The sequence below is a fragment of the Oncorhynchus nerka genome, linkage group LG3, assembly GCF_034236695.1.
Source record: "Oncorhynchus nerka isolate Pitt River linkage group LG3, Oner_Uvic_2.0, whole genome shotgun sequence".
Lineage (NCBI taxonomy): Eukaryota > Metazoa > Chordata > Actinopteri > Salmoniformes > Salmonidae > Oncorhynchus > Oncorhynchus nerka.
Window position 1 is genome coordinate 86,082,122 of NC_088398.1, and position 23,991 is coordinate 86,106,112.

At 47.9% G+C, this 23,991-nt stretch overlaps 1 protein-coding gene across 1 annotated transcript in view; it reads left to right on the top strand.

Moving 5' to 3' along the window:
* Window positions 1-23,991, top strand: part of LOC115116413 (uncharacterized protein KIAA2012 homolog) — a 66,549-nt gene that overhangs the window by 23,703 nt on the left and 18,855 nt on the right. Inside the window, exons 5-13 of the mRNA XM_065016365.1 lie at window positions 3,301-3,373; window positions 3,467-3,734; window positions 4,614-4,782; window positions 9,712-9,832; window positions 10,008-10,326; window positions 11,888-12,068; window positions 12,415-12,620; window positions 14,727-14,899; window positions 16,001-16,220. Coding sequence (XP_064872437.1) covers window positions 3,301-3,373; window positions 3,467-3,734; window positions 4,614-4,782; window positions 9,712-9,832; window positions 10,008-10,326; window positions 11,888-12,068; window positions 12,415-12,620; window positions 14,727-14,899; window positions 16,001-16,220 — 1,730 coding nt within the window. The remainder of the gene's footprint in view (window positions 1-3,300; window positions 3,374-3,466; window positions 3,735-4,613; window positions 4,783-9,711; window positions 9,833-10,007; window positions 10,327-11,887; window positions 12,069-12,414; window positions 12,621-14,726; window positions 14,900-16,000; window positions 16,221-23,991) is intronic.

Sequence of the window (23,991 nt, forward strand, 5' to 3'; positions counted from 1 at the left end):
CTAATACACTTAGTCTGATCTAATACACTGAGTCTGATCTAATACACTTAGTCTGGTCTAATACACTTAGTCTGGTCTAATACACTTAGTCTGATCTAATACACTTAGTCTGATCTAATACACTGGTCTAATACACTTAGTCTGATCTAATACACTTAGTCTGATCTAATACACTGAGTCTGATCTAATACACTTAGTCTGGTCTAATACACTTAGTCTGGTCTAATACACTTAGTCTGATCTAATACACTGAGTCTGATCTAATACACTGGTCTAATACACTTAGTCTGGTCTAATACACTTAGTCTGATCTAATACACTGGTCTAATACACTTAGTCTGATCTAATACACTTAGTCTGATCTAATACACTTAGTCTGATCTAATACACTTAGTCTGGTCTAATACACTGATCTAATACACTTAGTCTGGTCTAATACACTGGTCTAATACACTTAGTCTGATCTAATACACTGGTCTAATACACTGAGTCTGATCTAATACACTGGTCTAATACACTTAGTCTGATATAATACACTTAGTCTGGTCTAATACACTTAGTCTGATCTAATACACTGGTCTAATACACTTAGTCTGATATAATACACTTAGTCTGGTCTAATACACTTAGTCTGGTATAATACACTGATCTAATACACTGGTCTAATACACTTAGTCTGGTCTATTACACTGGTCTAATACACTTAGTCTGGTCTAATACACTGATCTAATACACTTAGTCTGGTCTAATACACTTAGTCTGATCTAATACACTTAGTCTGATCTAATACACTTAGTCTGGTCTAATACACTTAGTCTGATCTTAATACACTTAGGCTGGTCTAATACACTGATCTAATACACTGGTCTAATACACTTAGTCTGATCTAATACACTGGTCTAATACACTTAGTCTGGTCTAATACACTTAGTCTGGTCTAATACACTTAGTCTGATCTAATACACTTAGTCTGATCTAATACACTGATCTAATACACTTAGTCTGGTCTAATACACTTAGTCTGGTCTAATACACTTAGTCTGGTCTAATACACTTAGTCTGATCTAATGCACTGGTCTAATACACTTAGTCTGATCTAATACACTGGTCTAATACACTGGTCTAATACACTGGTCTAATACACTGGTCTAATACACTGGTCTAATACACTTAGTCTGATCTAATGCACTGATCTAATACACTTAGTCTGGTATAATACACTGGTCTAATACACTGGTCTAATACACTTAGTCTGATCTAATACACTGGTCTAATACACTTAGTCTGATCTAATACACTTAGTCTGGTCTAATACACTTAGTCTGGTCTAATACACTTAGTCTGATCTAATACACTGGTCTAATACACTTAGTCTGATATAATACACTGGTCTAATACACTTAGTCTGATCTAATACACTGGTCTAATACACTTAGTCTGATCTAATACACTTAGTCTGGTCTAATACACTTAGTCTGATCTAATACACTGGTCTAATACACTTAGTCTGATATAATACACTGGTCTAATACACTTAGTCTGATCTAATACACTGGTCTAATACACTTAGTCTGGTCTAATACACTGGTCTAATACACTTAGTCTGATCTAATACACTGGTCTAATACACTTAGTCTGATATAATACACTGGTCTAATACACTTAGTCTGGTCTAATACACTTAGTCTGGTCTAATACACTGGTCTAATACACTTAGTCTGGTCTAATACACTTAGTCTGGTCTAATACACTGGTCTAATACACTTAGTCTGATCTAATACACTGATCTAATACACTTAGTCTGATCTAATACACTGGTCTAATACACTTAGTCTGGTCTAATACACTTAGTCTGGTCTAATACACTGGTCTAATACACTTAGTCTGATCTAATACACTGATCTAATACACTTAGTCTGATCTAATACACTGGTCTAATACACTTAGTCTGGTCTAATACACTTAGTCTGGTCTAATACACTTAGTCTGGTCTAATACACTTAGTCTGATCTAATACACTTAGTCTGGTCTAATACACTTAGTCTGATCTAATACACTGATCTAATACACTTAGTCTGGTCTAATACACTGATCTAATACACTTAGTCTGATCTAATACACTGGTCTAATACACTTAGTCTGATCTAATACACTGATCTAATACACTGATCTAATACACTTAGTCTGATCTAATACACTGGTCTAATACACTTAGTCTGATCTAATACACTGATCTAATACACTTAGTCTGGTCTAATACACTTAGTCTGGTCTAATACACTTAGTCTGGTCTAATACACTGGTCTAATACACGTAGTCTGGTCTAATACACTTAGTCTGGTCTAATACACTGATCTAATACACTTAGTCTGATCTAATACACTGGTCTAATACACTTAGTCTGATCTAATACACTGGTCTAATACACTTAGTCTGGTCTAATACACTTAGTCTGGTCTAATACACTTAGTCTGGTCTAATACACTTAGTCTGATATAATACACTGGTCTAATACACTTAGTCTGATCTAATACACTGGTCTAATACACTTAGTCTGGTCTAATACACTTAGTCTGATCTAATACACTTAGTCTGGTCTAATATACTGGTCTAATACACTTAGTCTGGTCTAATACACTTAGTCTGATCTAATACACTTAGTCTGATCTAATACACTTAGTCTGATCTAATACACTGGTCTAATACACTTAGTCTGATCTAATACACTGATCTAATACACTTAGTCTGGTCTAATACACTTAGTCTGATCTAATACACTTAGTCTGGTCTAATACACTTAGTTTGATCTAATACACTGGTCTAATACACTGATATAATACACTTAGTCTGATCTAATACACTTAGTCTGATCTAATACACTGATATAATACACTTAGTCTGATCTAATACACTGGTCTAATACACTTAGTCTGATCTAATACACTTAGTCTGATATAATACACTGGTCTAATACACTTAGTCTGATCTAATACACTTAGTCTGATCTAATACACTGGTCTAATACACTTAGTCTGATCTAATACACTGATATAATACACTTAGTCTGATCTAATACACTTAGTCTGATCTAATACACTTAGTCTGGTCTAATACACTTAGTCTGGTCTAATACACTGGTCTAATACACTTAGTCTGATCTAATACACTGAGTCTGATCTAATACACTGGTCTAATACACTTAGTCTGAGCTAATACACTTAGTCTGGTCTGATAAATGAGTCTGATCTTATGGCTGATGTCGTCTCATCTGACCCTGTGGTGTGTCCCTCCCCTGGCCAGCTGCACCCAGACACTCAGAGACCTGGAGGAAGCGATAAACACATGGCTGCTGTCAGCTACAACAGCAGGACAGGTAAAGAAACCCCCAGCAGCTGTTAGCCTTCTGCTAGGTCAGTATCTGGATCTGCAAGGACCTCAACTATACACACTCTGCTTGTTGCACCAGTGGAGATACCGAGACAGGAGGAAGGGAAGGAGGTGAGGAGGGAGGAAGCTGAGGAGAAGTCTACAACAAGGAAGAGGAGCCAGGATCGGGAAAAGCCAGGTCCACAGAGGAGTGGGGTATCCTCCTTACCTACCACAGAAGAAGAAGAGACCCAAAACATCAACCCCCACAAACCTTCACAGCCCATCCCCACAGGCCACTCTACAGAATGGGCCTTCTCTCAGAACAGAAGTCCCAAACACTCAGAGGGACCCCTTACACCCAGTGGGTGAGTGAAAGAGACTGTATCCCACATAGCATCCTACGCCCTACATAGTGTACTGCTGTTGACCCATTTGGGACTCAGCCAGACCTTAATTAATCGGGTCCTGTCCATTCTATCTCAGATCTACTATCTGGGCTGCAGGTTGACAGGGTCTTGTCCATTCTATCTCAGATCTACTATCTGGTCTGCAGGTTGACAGGGTCCTGTCCATTCTATCTCAGATCTACTATCTGGGCTGCAGGTTGACAGGGTCCTGTCCATTCTATCTCAGATCTACTATCTGGTCTGCAGGTTGACAGGGTCCTGTCCATTCTATCTCATATCTACTATCTGGGCTGCAGGTTGACAGGGTCCTGTCCATTCTATCTCAGATCTACTATCTGGTCTGCAGGTTGACAGGGTCCTGTCCATTCTATCTCATATCTACTATCTGGGCTGCAGGTTGACAGGGTCCTGTCCATTCTATCTCAGATCTACTATCTGGGCTGCAGGTTGACAGGGTCTTGTCCATTCTATCTCAGATCTACTATCTGGGCTGCAGGTTGACAGGGTCCTGTCCATTCTATCTCAGATCTATTATCTGGGCTGCAGGTTGACAGGGTCCTGCGTAGCAGTTATAGGTCACAGTGTAAAGCTCCACAGAGTTCTAGTCCTCATTCATATCCTGTCTAATTGCTGTTTGCATTCCTTCTCCTTCTCTCCTCCTTCTCCCTCCCTCCCTCCCTCAGCCCCTCTCCCCTGTCCACCCCATCTCTCCCTCCCTCTGTCTCTCCTTCTCCCTCCCTCTGTCTCTCCCTCCTCTCCCCTCTCATCAGTGCCTGCCTCGAGTATCTCCATGTTTATCGATCATTACCTTTTATCCTGCTTCTTCTCTCTTTTTAGCAAGAAAGGAGGCCATTCTAAGAAAACAAACGTGACAGTAGATGAGCAGAATCCACAGCAGGCAGAGGGACAGACAGAGGAAACAGGGGAACAAGCCAGCAGAGAGAAGCTGGAGGACACATTGAATAAAGAGGTGGGATCCCAGGACTCTCCTACCGTACAGAAAATGGTACGTCAAGGTGTTCAAATCTAACTTCATTGGTCACATACACGTAAATACTGTAGTTTAATACCCCCCCCCTGTATCCAACACATAATACTGTAGTTTAATACCCCCCCCCCCTGTATCCAACACATGTACTGTAGTTTAATACCCCCCTGTATCCAACACACATAATACTGTAGTTTAATACCCCCTGTATCCAACACATAATACTGTAGTTTAATCTGTATCCAACACATAATACTGTAGTTAATAACTTAGTCTGTATCCCCTGTATCCAACACATAATCTGAGTTTAATACCCCCTGTATCCAACACATAATACTGTAGTTTAATAATACCTGTATCCAACACATAATACTGTAGTTTAATACACCCCCTGATCAATACATAATACTGTAGTTTAATACCCCCCTGTATCCAACACATAATACTGTAGTTTAATACCCTGTATCCAAACACATAATACTGTAGTTTAATACCCCCCCTGTATCCAACATAATACTGTAGTTTAATACCCCCCCCTGTATCCAACACATAATACTGTAGTTTAATAACCCCTGTATAATACATAATACTGTAGTTTAATACCCCCTGTATCCAACACTTAATACTGTAGTTTAATACCCCCTGTATCCAACACATAATACTGTAGTTTAATCCCCCCTGTATCCAATCTAATACTGTAGTTTAATACCTTAGTCTGTATCAACACATAATACTATAGTTTAATACCCCCCTGTATCCAACACATAATACTGTAGTTTAATACCCCCTGTATCCTAATACATAATACTGTAGTTTAATAACCCCTGTATCCAACACATAATACTGTAGTTTAATACCCCCCCTGGCCTGTATCCAACACATAATACTGTAGTTTAATACCCCTGTATCCAACACATAATACTGTAGTTTAATACCCCCCTGTATCCAACACATAATACTGTAGTTTAATACCCCCTGTATCAACACATAATACTGTAGTTTAATACCCCCTGTATCCAACACATAATACTGTAGTTTAATACCCCCTGTAGTCCAATCTAATACTGCAAGTTTAATACACACTCTCTGTTGCACCCCCCTGTATCCAACACATGATACTGTAGTTTAATACCCCCCTGTATCTACAACCAACACATAATACTGTAGTTTATACCTCCTGTATCCACCACTGTAGTACCCCCCTGTATCCAACACATAATACTGTAGTTTAATAGCCCATCCCCCTGTATCCAAACATAATACTGTAGTTTAATCCCCCCTGTATCCAACACATAATACTGTAGTTTAATACCCCTCCTGTATCCAACACATAATACTGTAGTTTAATACCCCTCCCTGTATCCAACACATAATACTGTAGTTTAATCCATTCTATCTCCCCTCCTGTATCCAACACATAATACTGTAGTTTTGTCCATTGTATCCAACACATAATACTGTAGTTTAATACCCCCCTGTATCCAACACATAATACTGTAGTTTAATCTTGTCCATTCTGTATCACATAATACTGTAGTTTAATACCCTCCTGTATCCAACACATAATACTGTAGTTTAAGGGTCCCCCCTGTATCCAACACATAATACTGTAGTTTAATACCCCCTGTATCCAACACATAATACTACTATAATACTCCCCTGTATCCAACACATGATACTGTAGTTTAATGTCCCCCTGTATCCAACACATAATACTGTAGTTTACAATACTGTAGCTAATCAGGTTGACAGGGTCCTGTCCATTCTGTATCCAACACATAATACTGTAGTTTAATACAGGGTCCTGTATCCAACACATAATACTGTAGTTTAATACCCCCTGTATCCAACACATAATACTGTAGTTTTGCATTCCTTCTCCCCCCTGTATCCAACACATAATACTGTAGTTTCCTTCTCCTCCCTCTGTCTCTCTACCCCCCTGTATCCAAACATAATACTGTAGTTTAATACTGTATCCAACACATAATACTGTAGTTTAATACCAACCCTGTATCCAACACATAATACTGTAGTTTTACCCCCCTCCTGTATCCAACACATAATACAGTAGTTTAATACCCCTGTATCCAACACATAATACTGTAGTTTAATAACCCCTGTATCCAACACATAATACCCCTCCTGTATCCAACACATAATACTGTAGTTTAATACCCCCTGTTCCAAACATAATACCCCCTGTATCCAACACATAATACTGTAGTTTAATACCCCCCTGTATCCAACACATAATACTGTAGTTTAATACCCCCTGTATCAACACATAATACTGTAGTTGAATTATCCAACACATAATACTGTAGTTTAATAACCCCCCCCTGTATCCAACACATAATACTGTAGTTTAATACCCCCCCCCCTGTATCCAACACATAATATAGTTTAATAGTTCCAACACATAATACTGTAGTTTAATACCCCCCCTGTATCCAACACATAATACTGTAGTTTAATAATACTGTAGTTTAATACCCAACCTAGTTTAATACCCCTGTATCCAACACATAATACTGTAGTTTAATACCCCCCTGTATCCAACACATAATACTGTAGTTTAATACCCCCCTGTATCCAACACATAATACTGTAGTTTAATACCCCCCTGTATCCAACACATAATACTGTAGTTTAATACCCCCCTGTATCCAACACATGATACTGTAGTTTAATACCCCCCTGTATCCAACACATAATACTGTAGTTTAATACCCCCCTGTATCCAACACATAATACTGTAGTTTAATACTGTATCCAACACATAATACTGTAGTTTAATACCCCTGTATCCAACACATAATACTGTAGTTTAATACCCCCCCTGTATCCAACACTGTATCCAACAATACTGTAGTTTAATACCCCCTGTATCCAACACATAATACTGTAGTTTAATACCCCCCTGTATCCAACACATAATACTGTATTAATACCCCCTGTATCCAACACATAATACTGTAGTTTAATACCCCCCTGTATCCAACACATAATACTGTAGTTTAATACCCCCCTGTATCCAACACATAATACTGTAGTTTAATAACCCCCCCCTGTATCCAACACATAATACTGTAGTTTAATACCCCCCTGTATCCAACACATAATACTGTAGTTTAATACCCCCTGTATCCAACACATAATACTGTAGTTTAATACCCCCCTGTATCCAACACATAATACTGTAGTTTAATACCCCCCTGTATCCAACACATAATACTGTAGTTTAATACCCCCCTGTATCCAACACATAATACTGTAGTTTAATAACCCCCTGTATCCAACACATAATACTGTAGTTTAATACCCCCCTGTATCCAACACATAATACTGTAGTTTAATACCCCTGTATCCTGTAGTTTAATACCCCCTGTATCCAACACATAATACTGTAGTTTAATACCCCCCTGTATCCAACACATAATACTGTAGTTTAATACCCCCCTGTATCCAACACATAATACTGTAGTTTAATACCCCCTGTATCCAACACATAATACTGTAGTTTAATACCCCCCTGTATCCAACACATAATACTGTAGTTTAATACCCCCCCTGTATCCAACACATAATACTGTAGTTTAATACCCCCTGTATCCAACACATAATACTGTAGTTTAATATCCAACACATAATACTGTAGTTTAATACCCCCTGTATCCAACACATAATACTGTAGTTTACCCCCTGTATTTACTGTAGTTTATACCCCCCCTGTATCCAACACATAATACTGTAGTTTAATACCCCCCTGTATCCAACACATAATACTGTAGTTTAATACCCCCCCTGTATCCAACACATAATACTGTAGTTTAATACCCCCCTGTATCCAAACATAATACTGTAGTTTAATACCCCTGTATCCAACACATAATACTGTAGTTTAATACCCCCCCTGTATCCAACACATAATACTGTAGTTTAATACCCCCCCTGTATCCAACACATGATACTGTAGTTTAATACCCCCCTGTATCCAACACATAATACTGTAGTTTAATACCCCCCTGTATCCAACACATAATACTGTAGTTTAATACCCCCCTGTTCCAACACATAATACTGTAGTTTAATACCCCCCTGTATCCAACACATAATACTGTAGTTTAATAACCCCCCTGTATCCAACACATAATACTGTAGTTTAATACCCCCCTGTATCCAACACATAATACTGTAGTTTAATACCCCCCTGTATCCAACACATAATACCTGTAGTTTTAATAACCATAATACCCCTGTATCCAACACATAATACTGTAGTTTAATACCCCCCCTGTATCCAACACATAATACTGTAGTTTAATACCCCCTGTATCCAACACATAATACTGTAGTTTAATACCCCCCTGTATCCAACACATAATACTGTAGTTTAATACCCCTGTATCCAACACATAATACTGTAGTTTAATACCCCCCTGTATCCAACACATAATACTGTAGTTTAATACCCCCGTATCCAACACATAATACTGTAGTTTAATAACCCCCCTGTATCCAACACATAATACTGTAGTTTAATAACCCCCTGTATCCAACACATAATACTGTAGTTTAATACCCCCCTGTATCCAACACATAATACTGTAGTTTAATATCCCCCTGTAGTTTAATACCTCCGCCTGTATCCAACACATTATACTGTAGTTTAATACCCCCCCCTGTATCCAACACATAATACTGTAGTTTAATAACCCCCCTGTATCCAACACATTATACTGTAGTTTAATACCCCCCTGTATCCAACACATAATACTGTAGTTTAATACCCCCCTGTATCCAACACATAATACTGTAGTTTAATACCCCCCTGTATCCAACACATAATACTGTAGTTTAATACCCCCCTGTATCCAACACATAATACTGTACTTTATTAAAAACCCGAGGTGCAGCTTCATTGCTGTCATTCCTGTTTTCCAGAAAAAGAGAAAAGTGAATGAAGGGCAGGAGCAGAACCAGGAAGTCCTCTCCAAGGAGGCGGGGAAGGTCTTGAGGAAGAAGAAAAAGGACCGGGTCAAAGATCAAGCTGAGTTTGTTGTCGGTGAGTATCTGTCTCTGTCAGGATGACCTGTTGAATGGAGCTGATGTCTGATATGAATTACATCCCAAATTGCACCCTATTCCCTATAGGTCCTGGTCTAGTGTCGTGCACTATATAGGGAATAGGGAGCCATTTGGGACCCATAGTCTCCACTGATTCCCTCCCTGTCTTATAGGAAAACCTAAAGGCCACGTGGACGTGGAGAGGACGAAGAAGACCAAAGAGACTAAAGGCCACGTGGACGTGGAGAGGACGAAGAAGACCAAAGAGACTAAAGGCCACGTGGACGTGGAGAGGACGAAGAAGACCAAAGAGACTAAAGGCTTATCTGAGACGTCTCCATCTGCTCTGAGTCCTGATGGAGATGTGAAGGACACCGAAGACGATAGTGCTGCACTAAACACACATGAAGAAGAACATAGTGACCTCGTCCAATCCCCGAGATCCAATCACAGCTCTGGGTTGGTTTTATCCAATCACAGCACTGTAAACAGGTGGGTTGGTTTTATCCAATCACAGCACTGTAAACAGGTGGGTTGGTTTTATCCAATCACAGCTCTGTAAACAGGTGGGTTGGTTTTATCCAATCACAGCTCTATAAACAGGTGGGTTGGTTTTATCCAATCACAGCTCTGTAAACAGGTGGGTTGGTTTTATCCAATCACAGCTCTGTAAAAAGGTGGGTTAGTTTTATCCAATCACAGCACTGTAAACAGGTGGGTTGGTTTTATCCAATCACAGCTCTATAAACAGGTGGGTTGGTTTTATCCAATCACAGCTCTGTAAACAGGTGGGTTGGTTTTATCCAATCACAGCTCTGTAAACAGGTGGGTTGGTTTTATCCAATCACAGCTCTGTAAACAGGTGGGTTGGTTTTATCCAATCACAGCTCTGTAAACAGGTAGGTTGGTTTTATCCAATCACAGCTCTGTAAACAGGTAGGTTGGTTTTATCCAATCACAGCTCTGTAAACAGGTGGGTTGGTTTTATCCAATCATAGCTCTGTAAACAGGTGGGTTGGTTTTATCCAATCATAGCTCTGTAAACAGGTGGGTTGGTTTCATCCAATCATAGCTCTGTAAACAGGTGGGTTGGTTTTATCCAATCACAGCTCTGTAAACAGGTGGGTTGGTTTTATCCAATCACAGCACCTTAAACAGGTGGGTTGGTTTTATCCAATCACAGCTCTATAAACAGGTGGGTTGGTTTTATCCAATCACAGCTCTGTAAACAGGTGGGTTGGTTTTATCCAATCACAGCTCTGTAAACAGGTGGGTTGGTTTTATCCAATCACAGCTCTGTAAACAGGTGGGTTGGTTTTATCCAATCACAGCTCTGTAAACAGGTAGGTTGGTTTTATCCAATCACAGCTCTGTAAACAGGTAGGTTGGTTTTATCCAATCACAGCTCTGTAAACAGGTGGGTTGGTTTTATCCAATCATAGCTCTGTAAACAGGTGGGTTGGTTTCATCCAATCATAGCTCTGTAAACAGGTGGGTTGGTTTTATCCAATCACAGCTCTGTAAACAGGTGGGTTGGTTTTATCCAATCACAGCACCTTAAACAGGTGGGTTGGTTTTATCCAATCACAGCTCTGTAAACAGGTGGGTTGGTTTTATCCAATCACAGCACTGTAAAAAGGTGGGTTAGTTTTATCCGATCACAGCACTGTAAACAGGTGGGTTGGTTTTATCCAATCACAGCTCTGTAAACAGATGCGTTGGTTTTATCCAATCACAGCACTGTAAACAGGTGGGTTGGTTTTATCCAATCACAGCACCTTAAACAGGTGGGTTGGTTTTATCCAATCACAGCACCTTAAACAGGTAGGTTGGTTTTATCCAATCACAGCACCTTAAACAGGTGGGTTGGTTTTATCCAATCATAGCTCTGTAAACAGGTGGGTTGGTTTTATCCAATCACAGCTCTGTAAACAGGTGGGTTGGTTTTATCCAATCATAGCTCTGTAAACAGGTGGGTTGGTTTTATCCAATCATAGCTCTGTAAACACTTCCACTGTATTCCAAGAGTTGCTGAATTCCCTTTTGTCTTCAGGAGCTCCTCATCCAATGGGCAGTCAGGTCAGAGTTCACACAGATCTAACTCCTGTGAGGACGAGGTTTTACCGTGCGGACAACGACGGTCCTCTCATGACCAACTGTCATCCTGCTCGGTTGTCATGACAGCAGAAACACAACCATTAAATCTGGTCATATCTGACGCCAGCATCAGTACTGTGAGTATGGAGGACATAGTCTGCATTGGAAATGGCCCCTTATTCACTATATAGTGCACCGCTATTGACTAGGGCCCCTAGTAAAATGACTCTAGTCAGAAGTAGTGCACTATGTAGGGAATATGACATCACTTCGGACAAACACATTCTCAACATTGTTTTTACCCAATGTTATTTTGATATAGTAGTGACCTCAGTACAACACCTAGCGACTTCGTACAGAGGGTCAGACCTCTGGGCGTAACGGTTAAGTTGTTGGACTGATGGGTGCAGGGACCCAGTTTTTGAGTCCTGGTCGGTGCTACCCTTGAATTCACTACATTATACATGATCTGTGGGTAATAAGGACAAGAACAGAGGAGAGGCAGCAGCCCATATGGAGCAACAGAAGCATGTGTTGGCTGAGAAGGCAGAGCGTCGCCGACTAGAGGTGGAGAGGAAGAGGAAGGAGAGAGAGGAGGAGAGGAGGAGGCAGCAGGAGCGGGAGGAAAGAGAGGAGTGCATGAGGCTGGAGCTGGAAGAGGAGCAGAATCAGAGAGCCGAGGAACTCAGGTAGACTGTCTATTCTAACTCCCTGATATGGGCTGGGATGGGGCCTCAGCACCGCCTTCTAGTGGATATGATATGAATTACCTCTGAAATATGTGATGGGGCTCCCTCTAGTGGATATGATATGAATTACCTCTGAAATATGTGATGGGGCTCAGCACCGCCCTCTAGTGGATATGATATGAATTACCTCTGAAATATGTGATGGGGCTCAGCACCGCCCTCTAGTGGATATGATAAGAATTTCTCAGAGCTTTTCCTGGTCACTTGGTCGAGGACCCAGGGCTTTTCCTGGTCACTTGGTCGAGGACCCAGGGCTTTTCCTGGTCACTTGGTCTAGGACCCAGGGCTTTTCCTGGTTACTTGGTCGAGGACCCAGGGCTTTTCCTGGTCACTTGGTCGAGGACCAAGTGACCAGCCACTCTCTGCCTTTAAACCAGTTTTCTCCCACAGTACAGGCGGGTTGGGTATCTTGGAGGCTGCAGGCCCCTCCTCGGGTTGGCCACCAGGCTGCAAGACGGTTGTGCAGGTGCCTCGGCTACTGGGCTCAGCGGCCTTGGACTAGGTGATTAGCGTCGGCTCGACGGCCTTGGACTAGGTGATTAGCGTCGGCTCGACGGCCTTGGACTAGGTGATTAGCGTCGGCTCGGCGGCCTTGGACTAGGTGATTAGCGTCGGCTCAGCGGCTTTGGACTAGGTGATTAGTGTCGGCTCGACGGCCTTGGACTAGGTGATTAGTGTCGGCTCGACGGCCTTGGACTAGGTGATTAGTGTCGGCTCGACGGCCTTGGACTAGGTGATTAGTGTCGGCTCGACGGCCTTGGACTAGGTGATTAGTGTCGGCTCGACGGCCTTGGACTAGGTGATTAGTGTCGGCTCGACGGCCTTGGACTAGGTGATTAGTGTCGGCTCAGCGGCCTTGGACTAGGTGATTAGTGTCGGCTCGACGGCCTTGGACTAGGTGATTAGTGTCGGCTCGACGGCCTCGGACTAGGTGATTAGTGTCGGCTCGACGGCCTTGGACTAGGTGATTAGTGTCGGCTCAGCGGCCTTGGACTAGGTGATTAGCGTCGGCTCGACGGCCTTGGACTAGGTGATTAGCGTCGGCTCAGCGGCCTTGGACTAGGTGATTAGCGTCGGCTCAGCGGCCTTGGACTAGGTGATTAGCGTCGGCTCGACGGCCTTGGACTAGGTGATTAGCGTCGGCTCGACGGCCTTGGACTAGGTGATTAGTGTCGGCTCAGCGGCTTTGGCCTCTGTGGCAGACTTCTCCCCGCCACTTTGATCCGATGCTGCCATTGTGCCCTGGCGAAGCCACTTTGTAATATCCATCATGCTACCTACCTAACTGTTAACATTAGCTAATATCCATCATGCTACCTACCTAACTGTTAACATTAGCTAATATCCATCATGCTACCTACCTAACTGTTAACATTAGCTAATATCCATCATGCTACCTACCTAACTGTTAACATTAGCTAATATCATCATGCTACCTACCTAACTGTTAACATTAGCTAATATCCATCATGCTACCTACCTAACTGTTAACATTAGCTAATATCCATCATGCTACCTACCTAACTGTTAACATTAGCTAATATCCATCATGCTACCTACCTAACTGTTAACATTAGCTAAATTCAATTTTTTTTCCCGGTAGTACGTAACTATTAAAACTAACCCACTTTTTGTTTTCAACTGGTAAATTGTGAAGTACATATGATGCATGCAAGGGAGTTTCATGAATGAAGCAACAAATTTGCTGGGCATGATGGAGTAGGTAGATTGTCGGACAGAATAGGGATACAAAACTGATGGAAGACACTATTCCAACTAAGGGTCCCTCCTTGTGGCGCCGGGCCTGGGCAGGTAGCCCGGCGCCGGGCCTGGGCAGGTAGCCTAGCTGTTAAGAGCACTGGATCACTAACCGAAAGTTTGCCGATTTGAATCCCCGAGCCGACTTGTTGACAAATTTGTCAATGTGCCTTTGAGCAAGGCACTTAACTCTAGTTGCTCCTGTAAGTCGCTCTGGATAAGAGCGTCTGCTAAATTATTAAAATATAAATGTAAATGTTTTTTTATAGTAATGATCTCTTCCTGCAGGCTGAGGAGACTGGCTGAGGAGGAAGAGAGACAAAGGTTAGAGGAGAAGGAGACTGAGAGGAGAAGAAGGGAGCAGGCGGAGAAAGAGAGGGAGTGGAGGAAGAAGGAGCAGAAGAGACGACAGTTGGAGATGATTCAGAAGATCAGACAGGAGGAGGAGGAACGCAGGGCAGGTGAATGACTCCACACACACCTGTCCCAGGTATAAGAGCGGTAGCTTAGGGCCCCCGGCTGCTAGGCTTTTTTAGGAACTCAGTTGGGGTCTCAACTTACTACTGATAGTAAGAACAGTAGAATACAACAGGTGCTAAATCTGGTTGTGCATCTGCAGTTTTTTACTTGTTATGTCACTTACTGACACTCACTCAAATAGCCACGTCAGCTAACCATTTTTAGATTGGTAGTTAGTCTAGCCAGCTATCTAAACTTGGGGTAATCATGGTCGCATACCGACTGGGCACGTGTCCAGGGGCACCAGGGGGCCCCCATTGATTTTCTTAGTCATTAACTCAGATATCATAGTAACACAGCATAAGTCTTGTAGAATTGCAGGTATGTGGCTGTAGACCTTAAGGGAAGGGACGCCCCTTCAGTCACGCCCCTTCAGTCACGCCCCTTCAGTCACGCCCCTTTAGTCACGCCCCTTCAGTCACGCCCCTTTAGTCACGCCCCTTCAGTCACGCCCCTTTAGTCACGCCCCTTCAGTCACGCCCCTTCAGTCACGCCCCTTCAGTCACGCCCCTTCAGTCACGCCCCTTCAGTCACGCCCCTTTAGTCACGCCCCTTCAGTCACGCCCTTCAGTCACGCCCCTTCAGTCACGCCCCTTCAGTCACGCCCCTTCAGTCACGCCCCTTCAGTCACGCCCCTTCAGTCACGCCCCTTCAGTCACGCCTTCAGTCACCCCTTCAGTCACGCCCCTTCAGTCACGCCCCTTTAGTCACGCCCCTTCAGTCACGCCCCTTCAGTCACGCCCCTTCAGTCACGCCCCTTCAGTCACGCCCCTTCAGTCACGCCCCTTCAGTCAAGCCCCTTCAGTCACGTCCCTGTAGACCCATGGCAAAATGAGTCGAGTTGCAGGAAATGAACATAAAAACTATCATTGTTCTCTTCGCCATCAAGAGTGGGGCCACTAAAACATTTTGCCACGAGGTACGGGGCCCCCCAAACAAATCTCGCTTAGGGCCCCCAAAAGGCTAGGGCCAGCCCTGCAAACACACACACACACACACACAGACCTGAATATAACAAGTGTGTCCCCTCCACTCTACTACAGCTGAGTTGGAGCTGCAGCGACTAGAGGAGGCGATGAGTAAGGAAGAGGAGAGGAGGAGGCTGGCAGCGATGGAGGACCATGAGAAGAGGGAGTACCTGCAGAAACAGAAGGAGGAGGAAGAGGAGAGGAAGAAGGCAGTGGAGGAGAGAAAAAGCAGAGAGGAGGAGGCAGCGCAGTGGGCAAAAGAAGAGGCGCGACTACAAGCTGAACTGTTTGCCAGGTATCTCAATCTCTTCATCGTTGCTGCCATGTCCTTTACAGCAGAAGGGACGTGTAGTGCCAGTAGTTCCCTGAAAACATGACCCATGAGCATCAACATGTGAAGTATATAGGAGCATGTCAAATTGGGTGTCAAATGAAAGCTAACATTTTTGGGGAAATGAAGGCATAGATACATTTTCACCCATTTTCTATCTTCAAAATGGGCAGTTCCACTGTAACAGAATTACTTAGATTTTCACTTTAAAATGTATGCCAAACAAAACTTAAAAGTTTTAAGAAACCAACTCTATACACAAGGACTACTTTGAACAATTTACACAGAACATTTCACAAAAACGCATTTACTGAAAGAACTGTGCAGATGCAAACTTTGGTAAAATAATTACAATAACATCTCCCTCAGTATTTTACATTTTCCAGAAACTCTTAAATGTCTGCTTCGAACTAAGATTCAAAGATGTCTTCAGAAAGAAGTGGGTTTCATCTATGACATGATACCTTGGGTTTTAATTGTTTTATTGGGTTTTTTGAACTACAATAGTGGATTTACATCAGGACCAGGGTGGTAGGCCTGGCTAACAGGGTCCAGGGTGGTAGGCCTGGATAACAGGGTCCAGGGTGGTAGACCTGGCTAACAGGGTTCAGGGTGGTAGGCCTGGCTAGGCTAACAGGGTCCAGGGTGGTAGGCCTGACTAGGCTAACAGGGTCTAGGTTGGTAGGCCTGGCTAACAGGGTCCAGGGTGGTAGGCCTGGCTAACAGGATCCAGGGTGGTAGGCCTGGCTAACAGGGTTCAGGGTGGTAGGCCTGGCTAGGCTAACAGGGTCCGGGGTGGTAGGCCTGGCTAGGCTAACAGGGTCCAGGGTGGTAGGCTAACAGGGTCCAGGGTGGTAGGCCTGGCTAGGCTAACAGGGTCCAGGGTGGTAGGCCGGGCTAATAGGGTCCAGAGTGGTAGGCCGGGCTAACAGGGTCCAGGGTTGTAGGCCTGGCTAGGTTAACAGGGTCCAGGGTGGTAGGCCTGGCTAGGTTAACAGGGTCCAGGGTTGTAGGCCTAGCTAACAGGGTCCAGGGTGGTAGGCCTGGCTAGGTTAACAGGGTCCAGGGTGGTAGGCCTGGCTAGGCTAACAGGGTCCAGGGTGGTAGGCCTGGCTAGGCTAACAGGGTCCAGGGTTGTAGGCCTAGCTAACAGGGTCCAGGGTGGTAGGCCTGGCTAACAGGGTCCAGGGTGGTAGGCCTGGCTAGGTTAACAGGGTCCAGGGTGGTAGGCCTGGCTAGGCTAACAGGGTCCAGGGTTGTAGGCCTAGCTAACAGGGTCCAGGGTGTTAGGCCTGGCTAGGCTAACAGGGTCCAGGGTGGTAGGCCTGGCTAGGCTAACAGGGTCCAGGGTGGTAGGCCTGGCTAGGTTAACAGGGTCCAGGGTGGTAGGCCTGGCTAGGCTAACAGGGTCCAGGGTTGTAGGCCTAGCTAACAGGGTCCAGGGTGGTAGGCCTGGCTAACAGGGTCCAGGGTGGTAGGCCTGGCTAGGTTAACAGGGTCCAGGGTGGTAGGCCTGGCTAGGCTAACAGGGTCCAGGGTTGTAGGCCTAGCTAACAGGGTCCAGGGTGTTAGGCCTGGCTAGGCTAACAGGGTCCAGGGTTGTAGGCCTAGCTAACAGGGTCCAGGGTGGTAGGCCTGGCTAACAGGGTCCAGGGTGGTAGGCCTGGCTAGGTTAACAGGTTCCAGGGTGGTAGGCCTGGCTAGGCTAACAGGGTCCAGGGTTGTAGGCCTAGCTAACAGGGTCCAGGGTTGTAGGCTTAGCTAACAGGGTCCAGGGTTGTAGGCCTAGCTAACAGGGTCCAGGGTTGTAGGCCTGGCTAGGCTAACAGGGTCCAGGGTTGTAGGCCTAGCTAACAGGGTCCAGGGTGGTAGGCCTGTCTAGGCTAACAGGGTCCAGGGTGGTAGGCCTGGCTAGGTTAACAGGGTCCAGGGTGGTAGGCCTGGCTAGGCTAACAGGGTCCATGGTTGTAGGCCTAGCTAACAGGGTCCAGGGTGGTAGGCCTGGCTAACAGGGTCCAGGGTGGTAGGCCTGGCTAGGTTAACAGGGTCCAGGGTGGTAGGCCTGGCTAGGCTAACAGGGTCCAGGGTTGTAGGCCTAGCTAACAGGGTCCAGGGTGTTAGGCCTGGCTAGGCTAACAGGGTCCAGGGTTGTAGGCCTAGCTAACAGGGTCCAGGGTGGTAGGCCTGGCTAACAGGGTCCAGGGTGGTAGGCCTGGCTAGGTTAACAGTGTCCAGGGTGGTAGGCCTGGCTAGGCTAACAGGGTCCAGGGTTGTAGGCCTAGCTAACAGGGTCCAGGGTTGTAGGCCTAGCTAACAGGGTCCAGGGTTGTAGGCCTAGCTAACAGGGTCCAGGGTTGTAGGCCTGGCTAGGCTAACAGGGTCCAGGGTTGTAGGCCTAGCTAACAGGGTCCAGGGTGGTAGGCCTGGCTAGGCTAACAGGGTCCAGGGTTGTAGGCCTAGCTAACAGGGTCCAGGGTGGTAGGCCTGGCTAACAGGGTCCAGGGTGGTAGGCCTGGCTAGGTTAACAGGTTCCAGGGTGGTAGGCCTGGCTAGGCTAACAGGGTCCAGGGTTGTAGGCCTAGCTAACAGGGTCCAGGGTGGTAGGCCTAGCTAACAGGGTCCAGGGTGGTAGCCTGGCTAGGCTAACAGGGTCCAGGGTTGTAGGCCTAGCTAACAGGGTCCAGGGTGGTAGGCCTGGCTAACAGGGTCCAGGGTGGTAGGCATGGCTAGGTTAACAGGTTCCAGGGTGGTAGGCCTGGCTAGGCTAACAGGGTCCAGGGTTGTAGGCCTAGCTAACAGGGTCCAGGGTTGTAGGCCTAGCTAGGCTAACAAGGTCCAGGGTGGTAGGCCTGACTAGGCTAACAGGGTCTAGGTTGGTAGGCCTGGCTAACAGGGTCCAGGGTGGTAGGCCTGGCTAACAGGATCCAGGGTGGTAGGCCTGGCTAACAGGGTTCAGGGTGGTAGGCCTGGCTAGGCTAACAGGGTCCAGGGTGGTAGGCCTGGCTAGGCTAACAGGGTCCAGGGTGGTAGGCTAACAGGGTCCAGGGTGGTAGGCCTGGCTAGGCTAACAGGGTCCAGGGTGGTAGGCCGGGCTAATAGGGTCCAGAGTGGTAGGCCGGGCTAACAGGGTCCAGGGTTGTAGGCCTGGCTAGGTTAACAGGGTCCAGGGTGGTAGGCCTGGCTAGGTTAACAGGGTCCAGGGTTGTAGGCCTAGCTAACAGGGTCCAGGGTGGTAGGCCTGGCTAGGTTAACAGGGTCCAGGGTGGTAGGCCTGGCTAGGCTAACAGGGTCCAGGGTGGTAGGCCTGGCTAGGCTAACAGGGTCCAGGGTTGTAGGCCTAGCTAACAGGGTCCAGGGTGGTAGGCCTGGCTAAAGGGTCCAGGGTGGTAGGCTAGGTTAACAGGGTCCAGGGTGGTAGGCCTGGCTAGGCTAACAGGGTCCAGGGTTGTAGGCCTAGCTAACAGGGTCCAGGGTTGTAGGCCTGGCTAGGCTAACAGGGTCCAGGGTTGTAGGCCTAGCTAACAGGGTCCAGGGTGGTAGGCCTGGCTAGGCTAACAGGGTCCAGGGTGGTAGGCCTGGCTAGGCTAACAGGGTCCAGGGTTGTAGGCCTAGCTAACAGGGTCCAGGGTGGTAGGCCTGGCTAACAGGGTCCATGGGTTCCAGGGTAGGCCTGGCTAGGCTAACAGGGTCCAGGGTTGTAGGCCTAGCTAACAGGGTCCAGGGTGGTAGGCCTAGCTAACAGGGTCCAGGGTGTTAGGCCTGGCTAGGCTAACAGGGTCCAGGGTTGTAGGCCTAGCTAACAGGGTCCTAGGCCTGGCTAACAGGGTCCAGGGTGGTAGGCATGGCTAGGTTAACAGGTTCCAGGGTGGTAGGCCTGGCTAGGCTAACAGGGTCCAGGGTTGTAGGCCTAGCTAACAGGGTCCAGGGTTGTAGGCCTAGCTAACAGGGTCCAGGGTTGTAGGCTAGCTAACAGGGTCCTAGGCCTGGCTAGGCTAACAGGGTCCAGGGTTGTAGGCCTAGCTAACAGGGTCCAGGGTGGGTGGCCTGGCTAACAGGGTTCAGGGTGGTAGGCCTGGCTAGGCTAACAGGGTCCAGGGTGGTAGGCCCTAGGCTAACAGGGTCCAGGGTTGGTAGGCCTGGCTAACAGGGTCAGGGTGGTAGGCCTGGCTAACAGGGTCCAGGGTGGTAGGCCTGGCTAACAGGGTTCAGGGTGGTAGGCCTGGCTAGGCTAACAGGGTCCAGGGTGGTAGGCCTGGCTAGGCTAACAGGGTCCAGGGTGGTAGGCTAACAGGGTCCAGGGTGGTAGGCCCTAGGCTAACAGGGTCCAGGGTGGTAGGCCGGGCTAACAGGGTCCAGGGTTGTAGGCCGGGCTAACAGGGTCCAGGGTGGTAGGCCTGGCTAGGTTAACAGGGTCCAGGGTGGTAGGCCTGGCTAGGCTAACAGGGTCCAGGGTTGTAGGCCTAGCTAACAGGGTCCAGGGTGGTAGGCCTGGCTAGGCTAACAGGGTCCAGGGTGGTAGGCCTGGCTAGGTTAACAGGGTCCAGGGTGGTAGGCCTGGCTAGGCTAACAGGGTCCAGGGTTGTAGGCCTAGCTACAGGGTCCAGGGTGGCCAGGGTCCAGGGGTAGGCCTGGCTAGGTTAACAGGGTCCAGGGTGGTAGGCCTGGCTAGGCTAACAGGGTCCAGGGTTGTAGGCCTAGCTAACAGGGTCCAGGGTTGTAGGCCTGGCTAGGCTAACAGGGTCCAGGGTTGTAGGCCTGGCTAGGCTAACAGGGTCCAGGGTTGTAGGCCTAGCTAGGCTAACAGGGTCCAGGGTGGTAGGCCTGGCTAGGTTAACAGGGTCCAGGGTGGTAGGCCTAGCTAACAGGGTCCAGGGTGGTAGGCCTGGTAACAGGGTAGGCCTGGCTAGGTTAACAGGGTCCAGGGTGGTAGGCCTGGCTAGGCTAACAGGGTCCAGGGTTGTAGGCCTAGCTAACAGGGTCCAGGGTGGTAGGCCTGGCTAGGCTAACAGGGTCCAGGGTTGTAGGCCTAGCTAACAGGGTCCAGGGTGGTAGGCCTGGCTAACAGGGTCCAGGGTGGTAGGCCTGGCTAGGCTAACAGGGTCCAGGGTGGTAGGCCTGGCTAGGCTAACAGGGTCCAGGGTTGTAGGCCTAGCTAACAGGGTCCAGGGTTGTAGGCCTAGCTAACAGGGTCCAGGGTTGTAGGCCTAGCTAACAGGGTCCAGGGTTGTAGGCCTGGCTAGGCTAACAGGGTCCAGGGTTGTAGGCCTAGCTAACAGGGTCCAGGGTGGTAGGCCTGGCTAGGCTAACAGGGTCCAGGGTGGTAGGCCTGGCTAGGCTAACAGGGTCCAGGGTGGTAGGCCTGGCTAGGCTAACAGGGTCCAGGGTTGTAGGCCTAGCTAACAGGGTCCAGGGTGGTAGGCCTGGCTAACAGGGTCCAGGGTGGTAGGCCTGGCTAGGTTAACAGGGTCCAGGGTGGTAGGCCTGGCTAGGCTAACAGGGTCCAGGGTTGTAGGCCTAGCTAACAGGGTCCAGGGTGTTAGGCCTGGCTAGGCTAACAGGGTCCAGGGTTGTAGGCCTAGCTAACAGGGTCCAGGGTGGTAGGCCTGGCTAACAGGGTCCAGGGTGGTAGGCCTGGCTAGGTTAACAGGGTCCAGGGTGGTAGGCCTGGCTAGGCTAACAGGGTCCAGGGTTGTAGGCCTAGCTAACAGGGTCCAGGGTTGTAGGCCTAGCTAACAGGGTCCAGGGTTGTAGGCCTAGCTAACAGGGTCCAGGGTTGTAGGCCTGGCTAGGCTAACAGGGTCCAGGGTTGTAGGCCTAGCTAACAGGGTCCAGGGTGGTAGGCCTGGCTAGGCTAACAGGGTCCAGGGTTGTAGGCCTAGCTAACAGGGTCCAGGGTGGTAGGCCTGGCTAACAGGGTCCAGGGTGGTAGGCCTGGCTAGGCTAACAGGGTCCAGGGTGGTAGGCCTGGCTAGGCTAACAGGGTCCAGGGTTGTAGGCCTAGCTAACAGGGTCCAGGGTGGTAGGCCTAGCTAACAGGGTCCAGGGTGGTAGGCCTGGCTAGGCTAACAGGGTCCAGGGTTGTAGGCCTAGCTAACAGGGTCCAGGGTGGTAGGCCTGCTAACAGGGCTAGGCTAACAGGGTCCAGGGTGGTAGGCTGGCTAGGCTAACAGGGTCCAGGGTGGTAGGCCTAGCTAACAGGGTCCAGGGTTGTAGGCCTAGCTAACAGGGTCCAGGGTTGTAGGCCTAGCTAACAGGGTCCAGGGTTGTAGGCCTGGCTAGGCTAACAGGGTCCAGGGTTGTAGGCCTAGCTAACAGGGTCCAGGGTGGTAGGCCTGGCTAGGCTAACAGGGTCCAGGGTTGTAGGCCTGGCTAGGCTAACAGGGTCCAGGGTGGTAGGCCTGGCCAGGCTAACAGGGTCCAGGGTTGTAGGCCAGGCTAACAGGGTCCAGGGTGGTAGGCCTGGCTAGCTAACAGGGTCCAGGGTGGTAGGCCTGGCTAGGCTAACAGGGTCCAGGGTGGTAGGCCTGGCTAGGCTAACAGGGTCCAGGGTTGTAGGCCTAGGCTAACAGGGTCCAGGGTGGTAGGCCTGGCTAGGCTAACAGGGTCCAGGGTTGTAGGCCTAGCTAACAGGGTCCAGGGTGGTAGGCCTGGCTAGGCTAACAGGGTCCAGGGTGGTAGGCCTGGCTAGGTTAACAGGGTCCAGGGTGGTAGGCCTGGCTAGGCTAACAGGGTCCAGGGTTGTAGGCCTAGCTAACAGGGTCCAGGGTTGTAGGCCTGGCTAGGCTAACAGGGTCCAGGGTTGTAGGCCTAGCTAACAGGGTCCAGGGTAGGCCTGGTAGCTAACAGGGTCCAGGGTGGTAGGCCTGGCTAGGTTAACAGGGTCCAGGGTGGTAGCCTGGCTAGGCTAACAGGGTCCAGGGTTGTAGGCCTAGCTAACAGGGTCCAGGGTGGTAGGCCTGGCTAGGCTAACAGGGTCCAGGGTTGTAGGCCTAGCTAACAGGGTCCAGGGTGGTAGGCCTGGCTAGGCCTAGCTAACAGGGTCCAGGGTGGTAGGCCTAGGCTAACAGGGTCCAGGGTTGTAGGGCCTAGCTAACAGGGTCCAGGGTGGTAGGCCTGGCTAGGCTAACAGGGTCCAGGGTTGTAGGCCTAGCTAACAGGGTCCAGGGTGGTAGGCCTGGCTAGGCTAACAGGGTCCAGGGTGGTAGGCCTGGCTAGGCTAACAGGGTCCAGGGTTGTAGGCCTAGCTAACAGGGTCCAGGGTGGTAGGCCTGGCTAGGCTAACAGGGTCCAGGGTTGTAGGCCCTAGGGCTAACAGGGTCCAGGGTGGTAGCCTGGCTAGGCTAACAGGGTCCAGGGTTGTAGGCCTAGCTAACAGGGTCCAGGGTTGTAGGCCTGGCTAACAGGGTCCAGGCCTAGCTAACAGGGTCCAGGGTTGTAGGCCTGGCTAGGCAGGGTCCAGGGTTGTAGGCCTAGCTAACAGGGTCCAGGGTGGTAGGCCTGGCTAGGCTAACAGGGTCCAGGGTGGTAGGCCTGGCTAGGTTAACAGGGTCCAGGGTGGTAGGCCTGGCTAGGCTAACAGGGTCCAGGGTTGTAGGCCTAGCTAACAGGGTCCAGGGTGGTAGGCCTGGCTAACAGGGTCCAGGGTGGTAGGCCTGGCTAGGTTAACAGGGTCCAGGGTGGTAGGCCTGGCTAGGCTAACAGGGTCCAGGGTTGTAGGCCTAGCTAACAGGGTCCA